Source organism: Poromitra crassiceps, assembly GCF_964638095.1.
Source record: "Poromitra crassiceps genome assembly, chromosome: 7".
Classification (NCBI taxonomy): Eukaryota; Metazoa; Chordata; class Actinopteri; order Beryciformes; family Melamphaidae; genus Poromitra; species Poromitra crassiceps.
Genome location: NC_139628.1, coordinates 56,156,157 through 56,177,467, shown reverse-complemented (window position 1 = coordinate 56,177,467; position 21,311 = coordinate 56,156,157). Strand labels below are relative to the sequence as shown.

Here is a 21,311-nt window from a genome sequence, read left to right as displayed (position 1 = left end):
AGTTTTAGCACAGAGCACTGGTGCTACAGAGGTTGACTGGTAGTTTTTGCACAGAGCACTGGTGCTACAGAGGTTGATTGGTAGTTTTAGCACAGAGCACTGGTGCTACAGAGGTTGATTGGTAGTTTTAGCACAGAGCACTGGTGCTACAGAGGTTGATTGGTAGTTTTAGCACAGAGCACTGGTGCTACAGAGGTTGATTGGTAGTTTTAGCACAGAGCACTGGTGCTACAGAGGTTGATTGGTAGTTTTTGCACAGAGCACTGGTGCTACAGAGGTTGATTGGTAGTTTTTGCACAGAGCACTGGTGCTACAGAGGTTGATTGGTAGTTTTTGCACAGAGCACTGGTGCTACAGAGGTTGATTGGTAGTGTTTGCACAGAGCACTGGTGCTACAGAGGTTGATTGGTAGTGTTTGCACAGAGCACTGGTGCTACAGAGGTTGATTGGTAGTTTTACTTCGTTTCGAACTCAAGCTCTCACTAGTGCCTTAAACGCTGCAACGCAGCCCTATGGAAGACTGTTATTTTGCTCCAAAATTACTTTTCATTAAAACCTGACCACCCACCCGTAGGTGGCGTGGTACCCCCTGGGACTGACACGGATCCACGTGACTACGTCACGTCCTGCCAGTCCAGGGAAATCACTTCCGCTTTCTTCCACCCGCTGTGAAGACGTGTTTTGTGAAAGCTCCGACGGTTAACAAGGAGTTATATTATATAGCTTTAGATACTAGGCTCGTCCCGGCTGACTTGCCCACCTCAAGAGGGTCGCGTGGACGGGATAAAGCAGGCTTCGGAGACCGACCCTGTACCCTTCACCCTGCGGCGTCGGAACAAGTCATCTAAAGCTAAGAGTATCTTCCTTAGTTAACTGTTTATTGCTATCGCCGTGTAGCTCTACTGCTATCGCCGTATAGTGGTTATTGCTGCCGCTGTGTAGCTTTGCTTCGCTCCCCTGGCTGGGGCAGCGTTTTCGTTTGAGGGCCGATTTAGGTCCGCGCTCAAACTGTTAAGCTTTGCATACGTGCAAATAGCTTGTACCACGTAGCACAGGAACAAAGAGGCTAAGTAGCCCAGTTGTTGCAGATAGCTACCTTGGCACCCGTGCGGGTAGTTTTCGTGTGCTAGGTACTTTAGGCGCCGGCTTTAAAGCGCGCGCATTAGATAGTTAGCTAGTTTGCTCAGTGCAGCTAGCCTGGACTACCTTGTAAACAGCTAGGTGCTGTATTAGCTGTGAGGCTACACTGGCCGGTTACGACCAGCACAATTAATTTGATGTGTGCATGCAAGGCAGGAGCATGCCGCACAGGCGTTGCTATGACCTACATAAATGTAGTGTAGCTTTACTGGCGTCTGGGATTTTAGCTGGGCGATTCGCTAGCTAGGTGAGCCCGCCCCGCACCTTGTGTGGGCCGCTTCTCTCAGTACTTACGCCATCTTAAGGCCCAATTATACTCCATTTTCATCCGTAACTAAGGGCGTCCGTTTCAAACGGTGTAATCGTCACTGTCCACATGCTTCCATGCGTCTTTCACGTTGGTATCATGTTAAGTAATACATCCACCACAGTAGAGAGTCAAATGCATGAGTGTGTGTGTGATTTCCTCCGTTTCATGCGTATCTGTAAGCTTTCAGATGACGGACAGAAAACGGACGAAATGAACGCAGAGTACGGACAGACCCTGGACAGAGGGTCTGTCCGTCTCCGTCTTTAACGTTGAGTATAATTGGGCCTTTAGCCAGCTTGCTTGTCTGCTAAGTGTTGCTCGCCTCGTGCAATTAGCATCTACTAGATTGCAACTCCCTTTGAAGAGTTTCTTCTGAGATTGACTAGCTTCACGGGCCGCTGGCCTTTGCTTGCGGTCACGCTTGCTTCCCCGTGTTACTCAGGGTAGAGACGCGCTACACCGGCCTGTACGCAGGCTTGTGTTAGCGCACGCTTGTTTCAGTGCTTATGCTAGCTTAGCTAGTGGCTTCCACGTCTGTGCTCTCGGGTTAACAGGTTGTGGGTATTGGTGCCCCCCCTTCGGGATGGGCTATTGCCGCTTACGTTACCATTGCACGCGCACGTTCGCTAGCCTCCGGGTTGCTTACTGTCTAGCCTGTGCTTCTCGCTAGCTTGCTTAAGCAGTACTCCCGCTAATAGGGTGCGCCCTGCGGGAGCTTGCTATTAGTGGTTAGCTTCCTGCTTCCTCTTGCTACTGAGCAGGGAAGGTCAGGGAGGGGATGGGCCGTGTGTAAAACTACTTGGCCGAGTATGAATCGGCACGTTAAGTGCGTGTTCGGCCTTGGGCACGAGCACGCTGCACAGGCGCCTTGAACCTTCGGTTTTGTCCGCAGCTAAGCTCTTTAGAGCTGACCAAGGTCCGCTCTCAAAGAAGTGTTAAAGCTAGCGTGCCTTGCATAGGTGCAGATAGCAATATTAGTACTGTTTAGCACAGAACGATAGCATTTTGCAGATAGCTGGCGTGCACCCGTGCAGTTAGTACCTGTGTGCTAAGTACATTGGGCGCGAGATACCTCCGCTACAATAGACATACTGCTCCTTGCTGGCGCTACGCGTCCAGCAGGGCGTACAGCTCGCCAAGGTCTGGGCTCAGTGCCAGCCTTTGGCTTGTAGCTCTAAGGACAAGCCCACCGCCCTTGGTGCCCAAGGCCCGGGGTGGTTGGGAGCTCTCCATGGGTCGCACTCCCTTGTTGGGGCGCCCCCTGCAAGTGCAGGGAGCCTGGCTGGGGGCACAGCGCACCTTGGTCCATGGCCACGGCCTGGCCTCGGTTGGCAGCAGGCAAGCCCACCGGTTGGCTCACCAAGGCTGGGCTTAGTTCCAGCCTGCGGCTTGTAGCTTTAGACCCACCGTCCTCGGTGCCCAAGGCCCGAGTTCGGTCGGGAGCTCGCCCAGGGTCTCATACCCAGCATCAAGGCTCGCCTTGGTCCATGGCTACGGCCTGGCCTCGGCTAGAGGCTCCTAGGACAGCCCACCATCAATGGCGCCAACAGCTCATTGCTGGTCGGGAGCTCGCCTGGGGGCCGCACTGTCGGACAAGTCCACGTGCGTCTCGAGAGAGAACGTTACCTCCGCAGTCCCCCCAGCCTGCGAAAGGCGCACGGCAGGGGGGGGGGGGGGGTGGTTACTTCGATACAACAGCGCGTCAGTAGGCGGAGCTTGCGTAAGAAGTTCTCCCCCAGCATGCACAGCTTCTACGGAACTGTCCATGCGGCGGAGGGGCGTAGCCTCTCACGTCCCGCCCCCCCATCAGGGCACCGGATCGAAAGGTCCCGGGGCCCAGCAATATGCTCATGACTATATTTCAGGGATCATTTCTATAGTTTCTAACTTGAGAAATGTGTTTCTAAAAATGTTCAGTCTCGCTATCCACGATGATGAGACGGTGATACTTTTTTCTGAGCGCGAAGCGGGCAGAGAGACTTGATTCAGTTCATATGCTCTCTGCTTTTGATGACCGTTCACTGTCTCCTATGGGGACATTGAGGGAGAGAGTATGATCCGAGTGGTGGAACGGGTTCCGCTCCGTTGGCCACAAGAGACCATCTTGTCCAACAGGCTCCATGCCTGGGAGCATCTATGTTCCCCCGTCCCCATTACGGCGCACCCTCCAGAGGGGATACGCGCTACAGTTTGCCCACCCACGTTCGACGGGACCCCCGATCTGGCCGTGGAGGAGGAGGCCATGGACGGCTCCATGCGTCCAAAATTGGACCTTCGGCGTCTCAAAAACAAGACGCTGAGGAAGTCCCGTCCCGAATGCTCTCTTCCCCGCCTGTTCAAGTTGAGACAGGGGGATTTCTTACTTCCAGGGATCTGGAAGGTGCGGTCTTCCATGTCCACATGGTCAGGAGACACAGGAAATACCTGAGGTTCTCCTTCCTGGGGAAGGCTTACGAGTTCTGTGGCTTGCCATTCGGCATGTCTTTGAGCCCGCAAACCCTCACGGTGTGCGTGGAGGCAGCCGTGGCTCCCCTCCGCGCGAGGGGGATCCGCGTCTTCCTATATCTCAACGTCGTTCTCTTAGCGGCCGACTCGAGGGTCGGTGCCGCGAAACATACCAAGGTGGTGACCGATCACCGGCAAACCTTAGGGTTTTTGGTGAACCGGCAGAAGAGTTGCCTCGTCCCAGCGCAGGCAGCGACCTTCCTGGGGCTCGAGCTATACTTCCTGCGAGCCTTTCGCCAGAGCGACAGGCTCGCACGGTTCGGACAGCAAGCCAAGGACGTTAGGTCTGTGCCCTCGGTGTCAGTGCATCAGTGCACAGTGATGTTGGGCCTGATGGCCTCAGCACTGCATGTGCTCCCGCTAGGGAGGCTACACATGCCCTCGTGGTCCAAATATGGTTCTCAGGCTTCGCCTGGACTCGGCCGGGGACCGTCATCGCAGGGTTCCTCTGACAGGTCAGGCCTGGCGGGCGATGGCTATATGGGCGGACCCCCGTTACCTCTCGAGAGGTACTCGGTGGGGCCCTGTCCCGCTCAGGATGGTGATTCGCACAGACGCCTCCCTCTGGGGAGGGGGTGCGATTTGCGGGCATTTTTCGGCGAACGGCCGGTGGGAGGCTCAGGAGCTTCGCCACATAAACGTGCTAGAGCTGAAGGCGATTCGCCGGGCTCTGCCTCAGGACAAGCCCACCATCAATGGCGCCATGGGCCCATCGTTGGTTGGGAGCTCTCTTGGGGACCGCACTGCCGGACAAGTCCGCGTGCGGCCAGACTCGAAAGAGAACGTTGCCTCCGCAGTCCCCCCGGCATGCGGAGGTAACACTTCCAGCGGCTCACACATGGGCACCATGTGCTGATTCGCTCGGACAATAGGGCAGCGATCGCCCACCTGAACAAACAGGGCGGTGTGCGGTCGGGGGCGCTGAACCATAGCGGGGATTCACCTGTGGGTGTATCCCCGTCTCCTTTCAGTGTCAGCGGTCTATCTGCCGGGACGGCGGAGTTACGACCGGCCTGCTGTCTCGAGGCAATCCCCGTTATACGGAGTGGTGCCTCCACCCTCGGGTGATGGAACAGGTTTGGGCCAGGGTTGGTCGCGCCTGCGTCGATCTCTCGCATCGCGGCGCGCGACACACTGCCCACTGTGGTTCTCGATCCAGGAGGACAGCCCCCGTTAGGTCATGACGCGCTAAAAGCGCACGCGTGGCCGAGGGAGGGGCTCTATGCGTTTCCCCCGACCCCCCCTGATCCGTCAGGTGTTGGACAGGGCGAGGGAACAGCGCCTCCGGCTCGTTTTAGTCTGTTTGGCACAGGCAGACATGGTTTGCGGACCTGGTCTCCCTGGCGCAAGATCCGCCCTGGGCATTGCCGGTATGGGCCGATCTCCTATCCCAGGCGGAGGGGGAGGTGTTCCACCCCTCCCCAGGCAGGTGGAAGCTAGCGGTCTGGCTCCTGAACCGGACCAGTTGCTAGCCCAGGGCTTGCCTGATAATGTGGGATGCACTATGCAGCAAGTAAGGGCGTGGATCCAGTGAACTGCAGTGTGCGACCAGTTCTCCGTTTCCTTCAGAGCCTGCTTGACGCGGGTCAGTCCCCGCAGTCGTTTAAGGTGTACGTAGCCGCGATTCTGCTTGCCATAGGGGAATTGAAGGGAGCCCCGTGGGGGCGTACCCTTTGGTCTTGCACCTCATGAAGGGGGCGCGTAAACTGCGCCCGCCGTCGCGGTGCGTTTTTCCCCCCAAATCGGACCTGGTTACGGTGCTGGACGGGCTAACGGGTCATCCGTTTGAGCCCTTGGACTCCGCCGATTTAAGGGTTCTGTCTTTAGAGACCGCGCTGCTGCTGGCCTTGTCGTCAGGAAAGAGAGTTGGTGACCTGATTGCCCTCTCGGTGCAGCAGGCCTGTGTGGTAATGATGGGCGCAGGGTTACGTTGCGACCTAACCCGGCTTACCAACCTAAGATTATTGATGTCAGCTTTAGGTCTATGGTCATAGACTTATCAGCATTCTGTCCCCCGCCGTTCAGTTAGAGACGGGCGAGGAGAGACGTTTGCTCATGCTGTGCCCCGTAAGGGCGCTCTCAGCCTATGTGGCCAGGACGCATTCTTTACGCATTACAGATCAGCTGTTGGTTTGCTTTGGGCAAAGGGCCCAGGGCGGGCCCCTTTCCAAGGATCGCTTATCACACTGGATAGTGGAGGCGATCGCGTTGGCATACTCTGCCGTGGGCAAGGTTCCCCAGGAGGGTATCAAGGCGCTTTCTACGCGAGGTGTTGCGACATCCTCTGCGTTGTTGCGCGGTGTGTCGGTGGAGGACATGTGTGCCGCGGCCTCATGGTCCTCTCATCACACTTTTGTCAGGTACTACAGTCTCGACGTGTCCGGTGCGCAGTTCGCGCACGCGGTGCTGTCGGTGGCAAGAAAGTAGTATCGTTGCCACTCTAATATGTCAGACGGTTAGGCATAAACGTTGCCATATGGCCGTGGTTCACCGGTGCCGTTCGGGTCGCCCTGTGGGGTGCTCCCGGCAGCAAGGTCGGTTGAATGGAGGCACTAGTGAGAGCTTGAGTTCGAAACGAAGTAAAAGGGTTGTGCTACAACCCAGGTTTTACGAGTGAGAACGAGAGCTCTCACTACCCAGCCTTGCTGTGTCGATGCGTCACGGGGTGCGTCGGATCTCAGCGGGCTGGAAGAAATTAGAGTGATTTTTCCCTGGACTGGCAGGACGTGACGTAGTCACGTGGATCCGTGTCAGTCCCAGGGGGTACCACGCCACCTACGGGTGGGTGGTCAGGTTTTAATGAAAAGTAATTTTGGAGCAAAATAACAGTCTTCCATAGGGCTGCGTTGCAGCGTTTAAGGCACTAGTGAGAGCTCTCGTTCTCACTCGTAAAACCTGGGTTGTAGCACAACCCTAACGTTTTTCTTGGTCAAACCAAACGGTTCAGCTATATTTAGAATCGGGAGAGACCATAGAACATTTCACTCGGACCAAAACGGAAATAAAACATTGAAAAAATATTTTCTTTAAACCCACATTTTTTTTACATTTTGGTCTGAATGAAATGTTATGCGATCTCTCCTGTTTCTAAATATATCTGAACCGTTTGGTTTGAACAAGTAAAACAATTTTTATACGCATTTTACAAAATGTCTATGGGAAAATAAATGGCGGATGAAGATCTCTGGTACAGTGCTGAAGCAGGAAGTGACGTTCCACTTTGGCTCTCTATTATACATAATAATCATAAAAACATGTCAAGTCGTGGTTTTCTGTTTTCAGTCGGCTCTAGAGTTAAAAGACAAAATACAGGATACACAACACGTTAGGTGTGTGTGTATTATTGTAATTGTGTCCTGTGTGTGTGTGTGTGTGTGTGTGTGTGTGTGTGTGTGTGTGTGTGTGTGTGTGTGTACTCCCCATACTGATTTCTGCTGTCTTCACAGCAACATGGTACATGATGGGAAAGCTGAGCCGGCACATCTGACACAGTGAATCACATGTCAAGCCACAGGGCAACACACACGCACGCACACACACACACACACACACACACACACACAGAGAGAAATGTGCACATGCACTCACACACACACACACACACGGAGAAATGTGCACGTGCACACACACACACACACACACACACACACTCTCACACACACACACACACACACACACACACGGAGAAATGCACACACACACGGAGAAATGGACACACACACACACACACAGAAACACACACAGCTCATCAAAGTATGGTTAAATTGAATGAATGTGTCACTACATGTACCTATTCTGTCTCACATATATACCATACAGGTCACGTATCTCTAGTATACATGCAATACTGTGTGTGTGTATGTGTGTGTGTGTGTGTGTGTGTGTGTGTGTGTGTGTGTGTGTGTGTGTGTGTGCGTGCGTGCGTGCGTGCGTGCGTGTGTGTGTGAGTGTTTGTGATTGGTTCCCAGTCCTTAATGTATTCCTTTCACTGTCCACACCCTGCCACTGCAGTCCTCTCTCCTTATTTCTCTCCCCTCTCTTTTCTCTCTCTCCCTCTCCCCCTCTCTCTCTCCCCCCATCTCTCTCTCTCCCCCCATCTCTCTCTCTCCCCCTCTCTCTCCCCCCATCTCTCCCTCTCCCCCTCTCTCTCCCCCCATCTCTCTCTCTCCCCCCATCTCTCCCCCCCCCCTCCTCTCCCCCCATCTCTCTCTCCCCCTCTCTCTCCCCCCATCTCTCCCTCTCCCCCTCTCTCTCCCCCCATCTCTCTCTCTCCCCCCGCCTCTCTCTCTCCCCCCATCTCTCTCCCCCCCCCTCTCCTCTCCCCCCATCTCTCTCTCCCCCCATCTCTCTCTCTCTCTCTCTCCCCCCCTCTCTCTCTCTCTCTCTAGTGAATAATGAATGAGCTGTGGAAGCAGCGAGCTGCTCTCTCTCTCTGGGTTAAACACAGCAACCATTCAGACTGAGGCAGGGTCAAACCACACACACACACAGCGCCGCTGCTGGCCATTTGGGTGCCCCAAGCATAATTGTTTTGTGGTGCCCCCCCCCCCCCCCGCAAAACTTTCAATAACTGTCAAACGAAAGACTGCAAAATCATTAATTATGAACGATACTAGTGTATCTCACATTACATTACATGTGGCAAACAAACAATTGTTAGAATTACTGTACATGTCAGCAAACAAGCGATTGTTAAACTGTATATGCAAGCAGGGGCGGACTGGGATCATAATTCAGGCCGGGCATTAGATACCAAGAAGGCCAGGCCGATACGGGCCGACGCGCGTGCCGGCGTCCGAAGGGCGGCGGCAAAAAATTTGGGCTGTTTGAAGCCCAATTTGGGCCGTTTGAAGCCAGATTTGGGCCGTTTGAAGCCCGATTTGGCTCATTTGAAGCCAGATTTGGGCCAGTTGAAGCCAGATTTGGGCCGTTTGAAGCCCAATTTGGGCCGAGTCCAATTTTACAATGAGATGCACCCACTTTAACCCTGAATAAAGTAATAAAACCACTAGTAAACCAGTAGGCGGCGCCTGGCCTGCTGTTCAGTGAGTGGCCTGACTGAGGGCACCAATTTTTTTTTTTTTTTTTTTTTTTTTTTGGGTGCCCTCAGTCACATGATGCCCTACGCAGTCTGCGTACTCTGCGTATAGGGTGCGGCGGCCCTACACACACACACACACACACACACACACACACACACACACACACACACACACCATGACAGGAAACACTAGCATGTTAGTGTGTGTGTGTGTGTCTATGTATAGTGTCTTCTTGTTCATAGTTACTTAAATATCCATCCATACTGGCTCATGTTCCACTTACCATGACAAATTGCATCTTGTGTGTGTGTGTGTGTGTGTGTGCGTATGTGTGTGTGTGTTTGCGTGTGTTTTAGTGTGTGTGTGTGTGTAACTTCAATGCTGAGCGTTCTCTTGTCCCACCATGTGCCTTCAGAGTTAGATTAGTGTGTTTAGGCTTCCACAGTGAAACATCATTTATTTGTACAAACAAAACGCAATGTTAAAAAGGGAAAGACCCACTTATATAGAGTAATGACTAGGGCTGCAACTATCGATTATTTTCATAATCGATTAATCTGTCGATTATTTTCTCGATTAATCGATTTAGTTGTTTGGTCTATAAAATGTCAGAAAATTATAGCAAATGACGAGTGTTTCCCAAAGTCCAAGATGACATGTTGTTTTGTCCACAACTCAAAGATAATATCAGTTTACTGTCATACAGGAGTAAAGAAACCAGAAAATATTCACATTTAAGAAGCTGGAATCAGAGAACTTAGACCTTTTCTCTTAAAATTGTACTCAAAACGATTAATCGATTATCAAAATAGTTGTTGATTAATTTTCTGTCGATCGACTAATCGAATAATCATTGCAACTCTAGTAATGACACACAGATTCACAGGATACTCTACACACAACTCTATCTATCCACACACTGTAAGTCAACAAATAGTCCTGCTGGTTTACGGTGTGTTGTGTTGTGTTGTCTTCCCAATCTAGAACTTCCAGGCCCTCCCAAGGCAGCCCGTCAAAGTCACCAAGAAACAGTATGTCCAAGGTAAGGTGCACCCCCCCCCCACACACACACACAAACAAACAAACCACACACACACACACACCACACACTCCTCCCATACATACTGTGTACACACACACACACACACACTAGGGCTGGCACGGATCAGAAAACCCACGGATCGGATCGCGTGACGGATTTTGAGCCACGGATCACGGATTTTTCGGATCAGCAAAAAAATATATATATCAGATTTTTTCTCTCAAAATTAGATTTTCGATTAGATTTTTTTAATACTTTTATAATTCTCTAAACATTTGTTGCCCTGCACAGCTCAAAAAATATTTTTTTCTCATAAGTGACACAATGTATGCTTTTACTCTGAAGGCAGAACGACCCAACTTCCTGTTTTAGGTGGCACTGCTATGCCTAACTTCGTGGCTGTTGCTTGCATCAGTCACATGACACGGGTACAGACCTACAGACCAGACCGCAGGTCAGTCTGGAAATATAACGTTGATGCTACGTTAAGCTACTCAGTGGCCCCACGTGTTGTTTTGTTGTTATGTGTCCTAAGGCAACATTTCACCGTCCGGTGATAATGTGTTTGTGAAACATGTGCGCGCACACACACACACACACACACACACACACACACACACACACCACACACTCGTCCCACACATACTGTACACACACACACACACACACACACACACACACAGACACCACACACATACTGTACACACACACACACACACACACACCACACACACACACACCACACACTCGTCCCACACATACTGTACACACACACACACACACACACACACACACACAGACCACACACTCCTCCCACACATACTGTACACACACACACACAGACACCACACACATACTGTACAGACACACACACACACACACACACACACCACACACATACTGTGTACACACACACACACACACACACACACCACACACACCACACACTCGTCCCACACATACTGTACACACACTCAAGAGGATGAGCCAGTGATAGATGTGTGTGAGTCTCAGGACATGCAAACATTGATGAGCATGGAGCTAATAAAGAGGCTTTATGAGGATGATACAAGTCAGAGCCAGAAGAAGTGGATGGTGAAAAGTGTCTCCTGCTGATTCGAGAGTGTGTGTGTGTGTGCGTGTGTGTGTGTGTGTGCGTGCGTGTGTGTGTGTGTGCGTGTGTGTGTGTGTGCGTGTGTGCGCGCGCGTGTGTGTGTGTGCGCGTGTGTGCGTGTGTGTGCGTGTGCGTGTGTGTGTGTGTGTGTGTGTGCCTCCAAGTTGTGTTGCATCCCTTTGATCTTAGTATGGCGATAATTAAAACGGCACAGTTAACCGGGTATCATCGTACATTGATTTTAATTTCCCCAATGAAATAATATTGGCATATCACAATGTAGAGAAGCTTTCATATCATTTAGAATGCTGGACAGGCAAAGAATGACAGATCCACTCCCCCCCTCCATCCTCATGTGTGTATGTGTGTGTGTGTGTGTGTGTGTGAGAGAGAGAGGGGAGGGGAGTCCCCGGATGGGGGTCCGTTGCTGTGGCCTGGGTGGGCCCGTCCCCCGCGTGGCCTGCTCTCACGCTCTCGGTCACTATGCTGGTGGCTGGGGGCTGGGGGGGCGGGTCGCGTGGGGGCTGGGTCCGCCCGGGCCGCAGCAATGGGCCCCTATAGCACAACGACCTCACAAGGTTCCTCCTCAGCCAAGTCACTGGGGCAATCCATGTGGCGATCCATGTGTGGATTGCCACCATATGGTGGAAAGGTTTTCTTGCGTTCACTGGGGGTGAGGGGGCGCCGCTGTGTCCCGGCCTGGCCTTCCCTCCCACGCCTTATGTGGGCGGGGGCCGGGTCGGGGGGCATCGGTGCTCTTCATCACTGGTCGAGGGCTGCCGGTTGGTTTAGAACAGCTTAGGTAGGCGATAGATTAGCTACAGCCTAAGGCTGACCTGTTATAGTGTTCAGGCTAAAATCAGACTAGAGCAGAGTAGGATAGGCCAGATTAGGCTGTAGATTAGCTAGATACTATGTCCCAGTTAGCTCTGGTTAATGCTTAGAGTAGTCAGTTGTCTGATCTTCCCCCCCCCCCCTCTCTCTTTCCCCCTTCCCCCGCTTCTTCCCTTCTTCCCCCTTCCTGTTCTCCTCTCTTTCCATGCTCTTTCCTCCCCCACATCCCACCGCCCCCCCCTCCCTTCTCCTCCTTCTCCCCCCCTCTGCTCCTTCTCCTCTTCTCCCCTATTTTCCTGAATCCCTGCCACTTCCTGCTCTCCCCTCTCTCACATTCCCCCTGCCCTCCTTCCCCTGCACCCTCCCACCTCTCCTTCTCTGCCTCTCTCCTCCTCTATGTCCTCTCCCCTCTCTCACATTCCCCCTGCTCTCCTTCCCCTGCACCCTCCCACCTCTCCTTCTCTGTTCTCTCCTCCTCCACATTTCCCATTTTCTCCCCACCCTCGCCCTAATCCGGGCCCGTATCCTACTCCCTCCCTCCACCCTAGACCCTACCTCTACTCTGCCTCCCCTGTACCCTTCCACCTCTCCTTCTCTGTTCTCTCCTCCTCTCTGTCCTCTCCCCTCTCTCACATTCCCGCTGCTCTCCTTCCTCTGCACCCTCCCACCTCTCCTTCTCTGTTCTCTCCTCCTCTCTGCCCTCTCCTCCCTCTCACATTCCCCCTGCTCTCCCTCCCCTGCACCCTCCCACCTCTCCTTCTCTGTTCTCTCCTCCTCCACATTTCCCATTTCTCCCCACCCCCGCCCTAATCTGGGCCCGTATCCTACTCCCTCCCCTCCCCCAACCCTAGACCCTACCTCTACCCTGGCTCTCCCTCCCCTGCACCCTCATCTCTCCTCCTCTGTTCTCTCCTCCACCACATTTCCTATTTTCTCCCCACCTCCCCCCTCTCCTCCCTCACATCCCCCCGCTCTCCCTCCCTCCTCCACTCTCCTGCTTTCTCCTTTTCCCGGTGTTCTTCCCCTTCCCCCTTTCCCCCACTACTCTAAAGCATAGTACACATTTTACTCCATAGCACCTCCTATACCCTCCAACATCTCCCATTCCCTCCCCACCCCATCACTCTCTCACATTCCCCCTGCTCTTCCCCCTTCTCCTGCTCTCTCCTCTGCTCTCTCTTCATTTCTATATTTTCTATATAACCAATTGTTCAAATGTTATCTTTATTCTGTATATTCTTGTTACTGTTGTGTCAGCTAGAATCAGCTAGACATACTTTCTGTGAAGCCCTCTGAGACATGCTTGTGAATTAGGGCTATATAAATAAACTTGACTTGACTTGACTAGAGAGAGAGAGAGAGTGTGTGTGTGTGTGTGTGTGTGTGTGTGTGTGTGTATATGTGTGTGTGTGTGTGTGTGTGTGTGTGTGAGAGAGAGAGAGAGAGAGTGTGTGTGTGTGTGTGTGTGTGTGTGAGAGAGAGTGTGTGTGTGTGTGTGTGTGTGTGTGTGTGTGTGTGAGTTCATGCTAAGGTTAGCGTGGGTGCTGCGTGGTTTGGCGAGCTAAAATGCCTCTCTGGAAGGTTAGGTATGTTGGTCAGATCAGTGACTGGCTTTCGTGAATCGTGCACCACTGCTATGCTCAAGATGTATTCTGTAAAGCTAAAAGCATTGAGGTTTTTGTCAACCACAACATCATCTTTTAACTTCCAACCACAACATCATCTTTTAACTTCCAAATTTCCGCTCATTCTTGACCTGCTTATCCGTGACCTCAGAGGGTGGATTGTATGTCCTGTGTATCATGACCTGAGAGGGTGGATTGTATGTCCTGCGTATGACCTGAGAGGGTGGATTGTATGTCCTGCGTATGACCTGAGAGGGTGGATTGTATGTCCTGCGTATGACCTGAGAGAGTGGATTGTATGTCCTGTGTATCATGACCTGAGAGGGTGGATTGTATGTCCTGTGTAACATGACCTGAGAGAGTGGATTGTATGTCCTGTGTATCATGACCTGAGAGAGTGGATTGTATGTCCTGTGTATCATGACCTGACAGAGTGGATTGTATGTCCTGTGTATCATGACCTGAGAGAGTGGATTGTATGTCCTGTGTATCATGACCTGAGAGAGTGGATTGTATGTCCTGTGTATCATGACCTGAGAGAGTGGATTGTATGTCCTGTGTATCATGACCTGAGAGAGTGGATTGTATGTCCTGTGTATCATGACCTGAGAGGGTGGATTGTATGTCCTGTGTATCATGACCTGAGAGGGTGGATTGTATGTCCTGTGTATCATGACCTGAGAGAGTGGATTGTATGTCCTGTGTATCATGACCTGAGAGGGTGGATTGTATGTCCTGTGTATCATGACCTGACAGGGTGGATTGTATGTCCTGTGTATCATGACCTGACAGGGTGGATTGTATGTCCTGTGTATCATGACCTGAGAGGGTGGATTGTATGTCCTGTGTAACATGACCTGACAGAGTGGATTGTATGTCCTGTGTATCATGACCTCAGAGGGTGGATTGTATGTCCTGTGTATCATGACCTGACAGGGTGGATTGTATGTCCTGTGTATCATGACCTGACAGGGTGGATTGTATGTCCTGTGTATCATGACCTGAGAGGGTGGATTGTATGTCCTGTGTAACATGACCTGACAGAGTGGATTGTATGTCCTGTGTATCATGACCTGAGAGAGTGGATTGTATGTCCTGTGTATCATGACCTGACAGAGTGGATTGTATGTCCTGTGTAACATGACCTGAGAGAGTGGATTGTATGTCCTGTGTATCATGACCTGAGAGGGTGGATTGTATGTCCTGTGTATCATGACCTGACAGGGTGGATTGTATGTCCTGTGTATCATGACCTGACAGGGTGGATTGTATGTCCTGTGTATCATGTCCTCTGGAACAGAGACGTTCTTGTAGCTAGTCCTTCCCTGGCTGCTCACAGCCATCATTTTGGTCAAAGTGCTCCTGTGACAGTTTTGGGAGAAACAGCCTGACTCCTCATTTTGTGACGTCTACAGTAATGACATTACAGTTGAGTTATGCTGCAGGACAGAACTTCTACAAAACGTGCTCATCAGCCTGCCTGTCACCCCCGTGTCTTCTGCAGATACTGTCCCGACCCCGAACGCCAACTTCTTATCACAGCTAGACACTCTGGTCATAATGTTTGAAACAGAAATACAAATTCAGCTTGAAATTCTACTAACGGAGCGTTCAATTATCTTTTAATTTGATGTTTAAAACTAATAGAAAACATGGAGGGCAGGGGCACAAATCTTACTGCTATTCACCTCATGTAGCCACGCCCATTTGACCTGGTTGTGTGGTCGTTCGACGACTTCCGGCAAAAAAGAAAAGAAAAAAAAATGGCTGCGCTGCTCCAATATCATCTAACTAATAGTTTAGCCAATTGTGTGTAACATACCAAATAACTCATTGAGTGCCAGCCACTTTTGGAGAACGGACGCTCCCAGTGCCAGAGTTTCAGAGCGTTTTCAGTGATTTCTCGAGGCCCACAGAATATTGTGTGATATTACTATGTAAACACCGAACACGCACAAAGAACGAGGAGATTCTATTGTATCATCAGCAAAAAAAAGTTTATTGATACCATTTTCCGTTCTTTAGTTATGAGCCGGAGAAGATAGGTTGTTTTCAGCAAATTTCAGCGTTTCAAATTAGAAGCTGAGATATTCCGCCTTTTGTGAAATGAAGCATTTCAAGCACATTCACTGAGTCTGAAGCTAATATTTTCTGATGTAGTGACGTGGTGTAGTTGTGTGGTGCCCTGCGTGCCCCACCCCCCTCTCCCCCCCTCAGCTGCAAACTCCTCCCCACACTAACACACAGCCTCACGCACCCAGGTCTATTTTCGGAGTGCTCCGTTTTTGTGCGCCGGCTCCCAGCGCGACACGGAAAAGCCAAACCGGACTGCTGAGAATGGTTTCGCCCTTCAGCGTCGGGTGCTGCTTTTCTGGCGGCTAATCGTGTGGAGAAACTATACAGCAGAGACAGAGAGGCTCAGTTGTGGGCGCGGGTTGACTGCTGTTCGCAGCCAACGTCAGCTGCAGCCAGAGCCATCTATATGGCTCTGGCTGCAGCATGAGCGGTTTCTCTTTCATCACGGGGCTTTTTCCTGCTGTTTTCCTGACCTTTCTCTAATCTGGAGAGCACTGTCGCCACCTAATGGGTCTGTAAAATAGGTTATACACATTCAATAGCTCCCATATTTTTATAGGAGATGTAAGAGGCTTTGATCCACGTCCCACCGTCAAAAAACGCAATTGACGAACATACTCGTCCTTGGCACTCTACGTTAGTATTTGAATTGACGAACATACTCGTCCTTGGCACTCAATGAGATAAAAGCAAACCGCAATGTCTAAGAATGCAACACCATGTAACTGGCTCGTTAATTCTCGCATTCCAGGGAATTATGTTAACGTCTGCGGGTCTTATAGACGGTGACAACAAAAACATTCTAAATTGAACCCCCGCTCACTTCCTGTTGCAGTGTTTGCTATGGACATAAAAGAAAAAAAAACATTCAAGTGCAGGACTGACCATTCTGTGAAAACCGTCTATACAGCTGAGCAGCGAAAACAAAAGTAACGATGTCGAGTGAATATTTCTGCAGTTTGCCGAATGCTGAGAAAGTGCTGTGGGGTTGCGCTCTGGTGAAAACCGTCTATAGACGTAAGTGGCTCGAGCTGCGCTCAGAGGAGAGAAAACTATCTGAAGCTTTCTTTGTTGGAGTCCAGGTATGTTTTACAAGAAAGTGCTCGTCATTGTCAACGATAACGTTATCTGACCTGGCTAACAGTGGATACTCTGCTTGCTTGCTGTGTACCGAGCTCAAAGTAGTAGGCTACATTCTTTGTTTTACACCCTGCGCTGTCCGCTCCAAAAACAACTACCGTAAATTCCGGACTATAAGACGCACCGGCCTATAAGCCGCGGGACCAAAATTGACTATTTTTTTCTTCTATAAGCCGCACCGGTCTATAAGCCGCGGGTGTTTTGATGTTTAATTACCATATGAAAGGGTTCGTGCACAGAGAGGAATGTCGGGAAAGAGATGGCTGTTTGGGGAAGCTCCCATTTATTAACATTTCAACAAAACAAAACAAAAGTCAGGTCACTAATCCCCAGACAAAATCACACAACAATAGGCTATATGTGCAGCAAACCTGTAACCAGAGAAGTCAAGTCACTAATCCTCGTCTTCCTCTTCTTCCTGCGTACTGAAACCACCAAAGTCCTCATCTTCAGTGTCGGAAACGAACAGGTTCAGGGTGGCTTCGTCAACCACTCTCCTCTCTCCTTCATTGTCACTCAAAACCAACGAACTCCTCTTCGTCACTGTCGGCATCGAACAGCCTCTGAAGCCTCTGACGGCCCTCAGCGCCAGCTGTGGCGGCGTCATCCTCTTCATCCCGCAGCAGTCCAGCGTTTTGGAACCCGTTGGTGATTGTGGATGTTTTCACACTCCTATAATATTCCAGAGACAGTTCCTTCTGCTGCACCGTCCAACGCCTCACCATTGACTCATCGATGCCCAGGTTACGCGCGGCTGCTCTGTTTCCCTCTTTTAATGCGAGATTGACTGCTTTCAACTTGAAAGCTGCGTCGTGTGAATTTCTGCGTACCTTCCCCATGGTAAGTGAGAGTGTTGCTTCTACTGCTCGTCTTGTTGTGAATATTCCTTGATCTTCCTTTGTGTGAATTCGCCGAAGTTTGTGATTTTCTCCTGGTAGTCGGGGGAGGGAGTTGTTGGTCGAGTGGCCGTTTGCTTACCGTAATTACCATATGTAAGTGGTCACGCACAGAGGGGATTGTCGGGAAAGAGATGGCTGTTTGAGGAAGCTCCCATTTACCGTATTACCGTAACATTTCAACAAAACAACATAACACAACACCACCGTTGTTTATTTTTACAGTGCACACAGTGTCCGCGGTGTGGTGAAAAGAGGGCAAGAGAGGAAATTAAAACAGAAGTGGATTTATAGTTAGAAAGAGTGCTTTTATTAAAGAGATTTTATTTGTATTTTTTTTTTTTTTTCTGAAAAAATCCATAGATAAGACGCACCGTTATATAAGCCGCAGGGGCCAAAAAACGGGAAAAAAGCCGCGGCTTATAGTCCGGAATTTACGGTAAATTCTTCATGACGTTCTTTCATATTTGGCGCCGTGACCGCCGGAAGTGTTAACACGTTCACTGCCATTGACGAGTTATCTCGGCTTACAGAATCCGACGGTTCACTGCCAAAGACGAGTTATCTCGGCTTAAAAAAAAAAAAGAAAAAATTTGACGGTGGGACGTGGATCAACGCTCCCCACGTCTCCTATAAAAATATTGGAGTCAGCGAACGTGTACAACCCATTCCACGGACCCACTAAGTGGCGACAGTGCTCTCCACACTAGGAAATGCAGAGCCAAAACTGTAGGGTAACGCGCGAGGAAACCATTCTCTACTGTAAAATGGATTGGCGAAAACGCTTTCACTTCGCGCATTATCGCGCTGGGAGCTGGCGGTGGGGGATTCCAAAAATAGACTGGGTGGAAAACACTTTGAAACACGCAGCATAAAGCCTAGAATCGCACAAAGCTTCATCAAAGCTCTCAAACCCAAGAAACAAGTGAGCCCTATCCACACTCGCTGCCAGGGAGGGAGGCTGCTCAAACTCGCAGCAGCAGCTGTCAGGATCGTTGTCAGACATGTGGATCTATTCGCGGGTAGTTGAGGGCCACGGGAAACTTGGCAAGTCTTGAGAAGCTGGGGTGTTGTGGAACTTGATGGCTGCACTGTTCGGGGTTTGGGAACGGTTGCAGAGATTGCAGAAGTTGCTGGTTGCAGAGGTTGCAGGTTGCAGAGGTTGCAGAGGTTTGGTATGATCCTTGATGTGAGTCTATGAATCACTCGCGAGAGCCTGCCGGAACAGGCCTTTATAGATCCGAACATGACATCACCTGTGTTATGACATCACCAGCGAAAGGCATGAAAGACACTTATGAATCATGACATCATCAGTGATCGATGACATCATAGTAGGAATGACGACGTCAAAGTAGGAATGATGACGTCATCCTAACAGTACCCTCCCCTCAACGGACGCCACATGGCGTCCAATGAGGCCATCAAGGATGGCATCTGGGAGACAGAAAATCCGCAGGTTTCCAGTGGAGGGGCTCCTCAGCAGGCGGTTAGACCCCAAAGGGGGTGTCAGGCAGTGGAGGTGCTCCTCCCTAATACTGGATATCGAAGCCATAGATAGACCGACAGACTCGGTCTGCCGACTCCGAAGGCAGAGCCACAGGGGGCTCTGACTCAGCGAGGCCTACCTTTCCAACCTGTAGTTTGGGCAGGACACCCACCGTCTCCTTCTTTAAACGCCCCTTCTTTGCTCCTGACCGAGGGCTGACGATACTACGGGGACCTCCCAGCGTCAAGCTGGGACCTACGTGTGGGTCAAGAACTGGAATCGGCTGCTGCTGAGGTACGGGTTCAGACTCGGCGAGGGGAAGGTCCACAGGTTGTGCCTCAGGACCAGCAGACTCGGAGGCCCCCTGCGGGGGGACGGAGCTGATCTGCAGGCAGTGATTGAACTCCTCAATGAGACGATCGACACTCCTCTCCAACTCCTTAACCCTCTTGGGGACACACTGCCACTCCTGGGTCCTGCAGGGAACGCTGCCCGACTGTACGGGTTTCGGGGCTGGACTCTTAGAGCCTTGACCCGCTGAGAGTCTCACGGGCCGGCGAGTGGTGGACCCACTTACTGGGCGCCGGGAGCAGGAGGAGAGGTAATGCCCGGCTCGACCACAGTACCGGCAGCTCCGGGTGTCCAAACGGCGCTGCCTCTCCTCTGGTGTGATGCGAGCCCGGCCGGTCTGATCACGGTACAGATGGCTGCTGGTGTTCAGATGTGGTTGCCTTCGCTTTGGGATGACACTAACTCCCCCCCAGAGTATGTGCTTAGGAGCTGGTGGCGGCCGAGAAGCAGGGCTAGTAGCAACGGCCGCGGTAGGTGGGGGGGCAGCGGGTCTGGAAACCTCCGGGACGAGGGTGCGCTCGGAAGCTGATGCAGTGGCAGGAGGAATAGGAGGCACGGGAGCAGTAGGGAATGACCTTTGGAGGTCCTCCACCGTCATGCTCTCGGCCCGCAGGAAACCTGCGAGCCTCTCCTTGAAAACGTCTCCATACTCAGCAGCACCCAGCAGGGGTACGTGCTGTGGCTCAACCAGCTGCTGCGGAGCAGGCACGGCGGGAGCAAGAGGCGTGGCTGCACTGGAAACCTCCGGTGTTTGGGTTGGGGTGACTGATCGCTCAGAAGCTGGGGCTGGGGATGACACCCAGTCCCAAGACTCGCAGTCCCAGCTCAGAAGCTGGGGCTGCGGAATGACACCCTCAGGGCCTAGCCCGTCGAGACGATCTAGCCGGCCAATCAAGAGGGCGTGCCGATCAGCGGCTTCGGAAGCCAGAGCCTGGATTGCTTTTTCCTGCTGGAGAATCAGCTCAAGTATTGTTACAAACTCCTGTGCGAGACCTGGAGGCAGGTCTCGCTCGCACCCACCAAGGGTCTTCCTCCTTGATCGGTGGAAATCTATCCGCTAAATCCATTTCAGAGTGATTCATACTGTCAGGATCGTTGTCAGACATGTGGATCTATTCGCGGGTAGTTGAGGGCCACGGGAAACTTGGCAAGTCTTGAGAAGCTGGGGTGTTGTGGAACTTGATGGCTGGGGCTGCACTGTTCGGGGTTTGGGAACGGTTGCAGAGATTGCAGAAGTTGCTGGTTGCAGAAGTTCCAGGTTGCAGAGGTTGCAGAGGTTGGCATGATCCTTGATGTGAGTCTATGAATCACTCGCGAGGGCCTGCCGGAACAGGCCTTTATAGATCCGAACATGACATCACCTGTGTTATGACATCACCAGCGAAAGGCATGAAAGACACTTATGAATCATGACATCATCAGTGATCGATGACATCATAGTAGGAATGACGACGTCAAAGTAGGAATGATGACGTCATCCTAACAGCAGCAGCAGCAGAACACTCGCTTGTGACAAATGCTGCGGAGGAGAACGCCCACGGAGGGAGGAGTTGGAAGCAGAGGGGGGTTTCCTGCTGTTATGGAGGAAATTACTGTTCAAAACTATTGTTTAGATGTCTGACGTCTTACTGATGCCAAAAATGAATGGTTAAAGTGACTGTTCTATCGAATTTCACAAAAAGCCATTTATCTCAGAATAAATTTCCAGACGCTGAAACCATGCTGTATTCAACTGCTAATGCTTACA

General features: G+C 51.4%; 1 protein-coding gene across 1 annotated transcript in view; it reads left to right on the top strand.

Moving 5' to 3' along the window:
• poln (polymerase (DNA directed) nu) overlaps positions 1-21,311 on the top strand; it is a gene marked incomplete at both ends in the record, with an annotated part of 221,806 nt that overhangs the window by 78,614 nt on the left and 121,881 nt on the right. The window contains one exon of the mRNA XM_083640219.1: positions 9,982-10,039. Coding sequence (XP_083496345.1) covers positions 9,982-10,039 — 58 coding nt within the window. The remainder of the gene's footprint in view (positions 1-9,981; positions 10,040-21,311) is intronic.